The 8,089-nt window shown below is 37.5% G+C and overlaps 1 protein-coding gene across 2 annotated transcripts; it reads left to right on the top strand.

Moving 5' to 3' along the window:
• The first annotated feature begins 302 nt into the window (after positions 1-302).
• LOC126602413 (cellulose synthase A catalytic subunit 2 [UDP-forming]-like) lies at positions 303-7,339 on the top strand. 2 transcript variants are annotated; one of them, XM_050269264.1, is made up of 14 exons: positions 303-790; positions 1,560-1,755; positions 1,842-2,074; positions 2,186-2,277; positions 2,371-2,571; positions 2,860-3,126; positions 3,265-3,610; positions 3,766-3,903; positions 4,270-4,395; positions 4,551-4,763; positions 4,844-5,117; positions 5,228-5,424; positions 5,519-5,869; positions 6,461-7,339. In XM_050269264.1, exons 1-14 carry the CDS (start codon positions 710-712, stop codon positions 7,040-7,042), a joined length of 3,297 nt encoding a protein of 1,098 aa, XP_050125221.1. In that variant the 5' UTR covers positions 303-709; the 3' UTR covers positions 7,043-7,339. The 2 variants fall into 2 exon arrangements, with proteins under 2 accessions (XP_050125221.1, XP_050125222.1); XM_050269265.1 differs by having other exon boundaries at positions 305-790; positions 2,186-2,285; positions 2,385-2,571.
• Positions 7,340-8,089: the final 750 nt, after the last annotated feature.

Raw genomic sequence — 8,089 nt, 5'->3', positions numbered from 1 at the left:
TTTTTTTTTTTTACCAACAAGTGGCTCAGTAGTAAAAACACAAACAACTTCTCAATAAACAAAAAATTATCAGAGGTCCAGGATTTGATATTCCAATTTGATGAATCATTTGAAATTTTCCATAGCCTCTCGAGTCTAAAAATGTTTCCTTTCTAGAAAAAGAAAAAAAAAGGTATTTTTTTTGTTGTCAAAATGTCAGTTTTTTTATATAACGGAGCAAATGTGAAAAACATTTCGGGACAAAGGCAAGATCAATTAGTTGCGATTGTGACCTGAAAATCGAATCGGCGGGAAGGCAAATTTCAGGAACATTGGAAGAGGCGGGAAAGGCAGGGTAAATGACTGTTAGTGACGTGGCGAAATCTGGCGCTTTAAATCAACTTGGCATGGAATGAACGGGTAAGAAAGTAGGAGGGGAGGGAAATGGTTGGGGAGACAATCTTTGTCCCTACGGTTTCGTCTGCCTCTCCTTCCTTCCTACGCTTCCTGTTCCTGATTTCCCACCTACATACTCTCTGTGTGCGTGTCCGAATAAGAAGAGATAAAGAGAGAAGGTAGGCAGGCGACAGCTGGAATGAATTGACAGACAGTGGACCGGCTGGCAATTCTTTTTTAAATGCGGGGTTGGGTTTTGGGTTGGGGTGTGAACTGCAAAAGTGGGGGTGCTGTGGGGGGCGGCAGAGTCAGTGAAAGATCGGAGCTTTGAGTGATGGACACAAGAGGAAGACTTGTTGCTGGTTCTCATAACAGGAACGAGTTTGTGCTCATCAATGCAGATGAAAATTCACGGGTACCCCCAATTTCTATTTTTTTTTAATTTTATAAACAAAAGTGGGTTCTGATCAATTAGGGTTTTTGTTAGTTGTCCTTCAATTGAAATACTGATTTTGGATTGGGGTTTTTTGGTGGGCAGTTTTATCTTCACTACTTAAAACTGTCAGTCTGTCAGCATTCTGAAATCTCCATTTTTTTTTATTAATTATTTGTTAGAACTTGTTTACCATTGAGAAAGTAATTTGATCAGGTTATATGACACTTGTTGCTCTAAGGAATTTCAATACTTTTTTGCTTCAAGATCTTATCTTGTTTGAAATTATGAGATTGTAACACAGTCAAGGAGCATGGATATAGGAAAGAAAAAGTGAGCTAGAAAAAATAATCTTATTCTTTATTTCGGAACAAGTTTGCGAGAAACGGTAGCTGATGGAATTAGTGTGTTGGTTGGATGAGCCGGTGCAAATTTGAAACGAAATGTAGGAATGATAGTGTAGTTGAACTTTATTGAATCATTTTGGAAAACTCATAAAATTTGTACCAGTGGCACACTACCTTGTGATTTGTTATTAATTTACTTTGGTTTGACAAGTGGGAAGTTGATCATCCATTACAACGATAGATATACACTTTACTGGCGTATAAAGGGGGTTTGAAAGGTTCTGAAAGCTGTCACTAAAAAATTATAGTGATGATGATAAGATTTTTCTCAGCTGTGTATTCGGCTCATCATCTGTATTATATGTTTGACGCCGCCCTTTTTAATGTCTTTTTGGGTTCTTCAGATACAGCCTGTGCAAGAATTAAGTGGGCAAATATGTCAAATTTGTGGAGATGAGATTGAACTTACAGTTGATGGAGAGCCCTTTGTTGCCTGCAACGAATGTGCTTTCCCTGTGTGCAGACCTTGTTATGAGTATGAGAGAAGAGAAGGAAATCAGGCTTGTCCTCATTGTAAAACCAGATACAAACGCATCAGAGGTGAGTCTGTTCTGCATTTTTCTAAATTCAGTTGAATTTCCCACTAAAGTTTCAAACTTTGTCTTAAGTATCGAAACAACTTGCAGGTAGTCCTAGGGTTGAAGGTGACGAAGAAGAAGATGACATTGATGATTTGGACAATGAGTTCAATTGTGGGAATCTTGATGCCTTGGGCCCTCATCAAGTTGCTGAGTCTGTGCTGTCTGCACGCCTTAACGTTGGCCGTGGTTCCAACTACAATGCCAGAATTCCCGCACATTCAGAACATGAATCCTCTCCTTTGGGTTTTGAAATCCCACTCTTGACCTATGGTGAAGAGGTAAATATTCCAGAAATTGCAATGTTGTCCCGTCAATTATGGGTGCATGCTTGTTTCTGTATGCCCCTATCATTTGATTAGTGCCTTACTGTGATGCATTTCTTGCTTTAGGACACTGAAATTTCTTCCAATCGACATGCTCTTATTGTACCTCCGTATATGGATCATGGAAACAGAGTCCATCCAATGCCTTTTTCTGATCCCTCTTCTTGTAAGTTATTTTTGTTTTTAAATTGCTTCTTTGTGTTCTATGCATTCTTGTAATGTTTTTATCCCTCCAGTAGTAATCTTAATACTTTGAATGTCTCAGTGGAACCTAGACCAATGGTCCCTAAGAAAGACATTGCAGTGTATGGGTATGGGAGTGTAGCGTGGAAAGACCGAATGGAGGAGTGGAAGAAAAAGCAGAATGAAAAACATGAGGTTGTAAAGCATGGAGTTAGCAATGGAGGAAACTGTGGTGGGAATGATGAACTGGATGATTCTGACCTACCCATGTAAGTTATTAATGGATATTAAAAATTAGAGGCAAATAAAATTAATCATAGTTAATTTTGAGAGAACTACACTAAGAAATATGAGGATTATACAATCACAAACACGCACACGCAAACAGAACGTTGTGTTCTGTGGATCAAAGCCCTCGTTGTTCTTAATTGGTAGTTCACCGATGATGTTGGTGGATTGTTTATTCTTTTTCATGATTCTATTATGTAGCTGTCATCTGCTCATTACTTTTTTGTATATTTAGTTATTTACAAGCTTTACTTGATTTACTTTATCAGGATGGATGAAGGCAGGCAGCCACTTTCAAGAAAGTTGCCCATCCCGTCAAGCAAGATAAATCCATACAGAATGATAATAATACTCCGCCTTGTAATACTTGGCTTATTCTTTCATTATAGAATCCTCCATCCAGTTAATAATGCATATGGCTTGTGGTTGACATCAGTCATATGTGAAATATGGTTTGCTATATCATGGATTCTGGATCAATTCCCCAAATGGCATCCAATAAAGCGAGAAACATACCTAGATCGACTATCGCTTAGGTAGGGCCAACTTATTTAGCGCTGTATTGTCCTCATGTTTTGTCAGATTTTATTTTATTTTAACCATTTCCACTTGCTTTGGGGATTCCAACATAAGTTGGAATAAGTTGTCTCATGATTTGCTTCCCATATTCCCAGGTATGAAAAAGAAGGGAAGCCATCTGAATTAGCCAGTGTAGACATATTTGTTAGTACAGTTGACCCTCTGAAAGAACCTCCACTAATCACTGCAAACACGGTTCTGTCCATCCTTGCGGTTGACTATCCAGTTGAGAAAGTTGCGTGCTATGTCTCGGATGATGGTGCTGCCATGCTTACTTTTGAAGCTCTCTCTGAGACATCTGAGTTTGCCAGGAAATGGGTTCCTTTTTGTAAGAAGTTTAGTATTGAGCCCCGAGCCCCAGAATGGTATTTCTGTCAAAAGATTGACTATTTGAAAAACAAAGTTCATCCAGCATTTGTAAGGGAAAGACGTGCAATGAAGGTTTGTGACTATCTTCTTATTCATGCAGTTTCTTTTACAGAATTGATTGCATGGATTTTCAAATAGATTTTCGGTATTTGCTTCTAGGAGTTTTGGTAAAATACTTAAGATTAAACATGAATTTTTTTTCCTTTCTAATTTATATTTTTTTGCAGAGAGAATATGAAGAATTTAAAGTTAGGATCAATGGTTTGGTAGCCTTGGCACAAAAGGTTCCTGAGGATGGCTGGACAATGCAGGATGGGACTCCCTGGCCTGGGAATAATGTACGAGACCATCCTGGCATGATTCAGGTGGGATTATACTTCTTTAAATTTTTGGGAGCAATATTTTAATGATATGATTACAAAAGTACACTCAACAAGATGACAACTTTTTCTTTTACACATTTTCTTTTTGGTAGAATTGTCAGTTCTATAATAATTATTCTCGTGAATGCTGTTTCATCACAATCGTTGAGTCATTGGTGCCTCTGGATTGCTGAAGATGCTTATGTATAACTTGTATACATATACACGAGATATCAAGTGCATACACAAATTTGAGCTACTGGCGCATTCTCAGTGTCATGTACATTATATTAGTTTTTAGCTATTTGGCATTTTTGGTGACCAATTACCGACCTGGAGTTTTTTCTTAGTATTTCTATTCATTTACAGGTCTTTCTGGGTAACAATGGTGTTCATGATGTTGAAGGATATGAGTTACCTCGTCTAATTTATGTTTCTCGTGAAAAGAGACCAGGGTTTGATCACCATAAAAAGGCCGGTGCAATGAATGCTCTAGTAAGCCTTAAAGTTCTTCCGTTTCATGTTTATGTTGCTTACAGTAGACTACTTTTCCTTCTCTTTCCAGCCTCCTTGTTGTTTTTGTAATCCTTTGTCAGTAATATGTTTATGGATCAGTATTGACACATTTTTTTTGTTAAATCTATCCAAAGATTCGGGTCTCAGCAATTATCTCAAATGCTCCTTATATTCTTAATGTTGACTGTGATCACTACATCAACAATAGCAAGGCAATCAGAGAAGCTATGTGTTTCATGATGGACCCTACATCAGGGAAGAAAGTTTGCTACGTGCAGTTCCCTCAAAGATTTGATGGGATTGATCATCATGATAGATACTCAAATCGGAATGTTGTATTCTTTGATGTACGTATATGATTCTTTTTTAATTTGATATTTTTACTTTCTGTTGCTACCAAAAAATGCTAATTTCTTATTGAAAACAGATCAACATGAAAGGGTTAGATGGTATACAAGGACCAATATATGTTGGAACTGGGTGTGTTTTCAGAAGGCAAGCGCTTTATGGATACGATGCTCCTACCAAAAAGAAACCCCCTAGAAAAACCTGCAATTGCTGGCCAAAATGGTGCTGCCTGTGTTGTGGATCTAGAAAGAACAAGAATGCAAAGTCAAAGAAAGAGAAAAAGAAAAAATTGAAACAGAGGGAAGCATCAAAGCAGATACATGCACTTGAAAATATTGAAGAGGGAATTGAAGGTAATGGTTGCACCAAGAAAGTGACTATTTTTTATTGGTGTTTTTTCTTTCTTTTTTTCTTTTTTTATTTTAAATTTACAGTGAATAACTAAGTTGTGTTGGTATTGCAGAACTAAAAGCCAATAAAACATCCACCATGTCCCAACTGAAATTGGAGAAGAAATTTGGACAGTCTCCAGTTTTTGTAGCCTCTGCAGTTTTGGAAAATGGTGGAATACCTCAGGATGTCAGTCCTGCATCGCTCTTGAAAGAAGCCATCCAAGTGATAAGCTGTGGTTATGAAGATAAAACAGAATGGGGAAAGGAAGTACGTAACTGGGAGATGTTTAAAGTTTTTGAAACTTATAATCTTGGAATCCATATTTTATTCACTCAATGAATCTAATTTTGATCTCAAATAGGTTGGCTGGATATATGGTTCTGTTACTGAGGATATTCTAACAGGATTTAAGATGCACTGCCATGGATGGCGGTCTGTCTACTGCATACCCAAACGTCCAGCATTCAAAGGATCAGCTCCTATTAACCTTTCTGATCGTTTAAATCAAGTTCTTCGGTGGGCCCTTGGATCTGTTGAGATCTTCCTTAGTAGACATTGCCCAATCTGGTATGCATATGGGAGTGGATTGAAATGGTTGGAACGATTTTCGTATATAAACTCAGTTGTATATCCGTGGACCTCCATTCCCTTGATCGTTTATTGTAGTCTACCAGCCATCTGTCTTCTGACTGGGAAATTCATTGTCCCTGAGGTAACTCTAATCTCTTTTTTCTGTTTTATTTGTTGTGTGGGAAAGATGCTTAATTGGAACATAATAGGTCATACACGTTGATTTGAGTTGCATATTTTGGGTTCTCAAGCAACATATTTAGCCCGTTGAATGTGCTATACTTTCATATTATTAGAATCATCAATACTTGTCCTGTAAAATTTGGTGGCCTTATGCTAGAATGTTTTTCACACAGTAAATGACTGGGTAATACAGTACAAACTAGGTTAAAGATGAGATTTTTTTTCTGGTCTTGATCTTTTTAGTGTGATTTGTGTGCAAATGTTACGTGTTGTATGATAATGAAGGTTAGTCTATTAGGTATTAAACGTATTTTCAAACTTCCTCTCGAATATGAAGTGAGCGCAATTTTCTACATTAGGATTAACAGTAAAATCTTGTGAACCAAGTGCGTAGCTCATGCACTTTGAGCAAAGCCTAATATTGTAAAACTGCACATCCGTTTAATACCTTAGTTTTTAATCCAAAAGCTAAATCCTTGGTTCGGCTTATATAGCTGGTACATTTGATCATGCCTGTTCTAACTATTGGTTTCTGAACTTGAATGTATAGATAAGCAACTATGCCAGCATTATTTTCATGGCTCTCTTCATATCCATAGCTGCAACTGGTATCCTTGAGATGCAATGGGGTGGCGTCGGGATTGATGACTGGTGGAGAAATGAGCAGTTCTGGGTAATTGGAGGCGCTTCGTCACATCTTTTTGCTCTGTTCCAGGGTCTACTCAAGGTTTTGGCTGGTGTTAACACAAGCTTCACAGTTACATCGAAGGCAGCAGATGATGGAGCATTTTCCGAACTTTACATCTTCAAGTGGACATCATTATTGATCCCTCCTACAACTTTATTAATAATAAACATAGTCGGGGTTGTCGTGGGCATTTCAGACGCCATCAATAACGGGTATGATTCATGGGGTCCGTTGTTTGGTCGGCTATTTTTTGCCTTCTGGGTCATTGTGCATCTCTACCCCTTCCTCAAGGGATTGCTGGGGAAACAAGATAGGATGCCCACCATCGTTGTGGTTTGGTCCATTCTACTGGCGTCAATATTAACTCTTATGTGGGTTCGAATCAATCCCTTTGTGTCAAAAGATGGCCCCGTATTGGAGGTTTGCGGGTTAAATTGCGATTAGACACATGAATACAGTCGTAGGTTGTTCTCAGTTCTAGCTTATGGTCGTTCTGGCCTCAGGTTAGAAACATTTCATACCGATTTCCATATGAACAAGCGAAATTTTTTGTGGGGATGAAGTCTATAGTTTAGTGCGGTGTCTGTGTAGATAAAGAGGGCTGGGGGATGACACTGTTATTTGTTCTATTAATTCTTTTATTACATCCTGTGCGTTTTAGGGTTTCTTTGTTTCTGTGTGTCCTTCCCAGCACTAGGTCTTGTTTTCTAAGAGAGCATTGCATTGTTACTGCTTTTTTTTTTAACGTTGGACGTGCATCTTCCTTGTTCCTTTTTTTTTCAAGAAAAAAAATGGGCTTGTAAATGTGATGCCATGGCATCTTCAAAAGTTTTGTGTGCGCGCATGTACACTTAGTGGATACTTTCTCCATTGCAAGACCCATAAACGGCAGGTTAAGAATTTCGTTGACCACAATTTGAATTCGTATAGGCATATGCGCCCCATGAGTTTTCATTAATCGAATTCTTAGAGCATCATCAAAAGGAATGTCAAAATGTCCATATTAGCATTAACAATAAAAAAGATAGCAACAATGTTTTCCAATGGAAAAACTAAATCTGATATGGCATGACATAGATTGGCAATCTTTGCCCTTGTTGCTAAAATATGAACGTGCCTTCAAATCTTTTCTTAATTGATTTTTAAATTGTTTTTTATTTAAAACATTTATCATAAGAGTTTAACACAATAAAATAATAGTTTAATTTAACATATCGAGTGGCGAACAAAAGTTTAAAAGATGTCAAAACACATAAATTGTCAACTTTAAATTTTATATTTAAAGTTTTTATCTCTTTTAAATATGCTCCTACTCTAAAGTCAATTAGAGGTTTTAAAACGGCAAAATTTCTTAACTAAAATTAATAGAGGCGGTCTGATGGATCCTTGTGACATAAATAATTGGTATCGAACTCGCCATTCACGATATTCGAACTTAAAATCTCTCGCTTACAAGTGAAGAAGAATACCAAGTCCTATAAGTGGCAACTG

The sequence above is a fragment of the Malus sylvestris genome, chromosome 15 (genome assembly GCF_916048215.2).
Source record: "Malus sylvestris chromosome 15, drMalSylv7.2, whole genome shotgun sequence".
Classification (NCBI taxonomy): Eukaryota; Viridiplantae; Streptophyta; class Magnoliopsida; order Rosales; family Rosaceae; genus Malus; species Malus sylvestris.
This window is presented reverse-complemented; position numbering and strand designations above follow the sequence as displayed.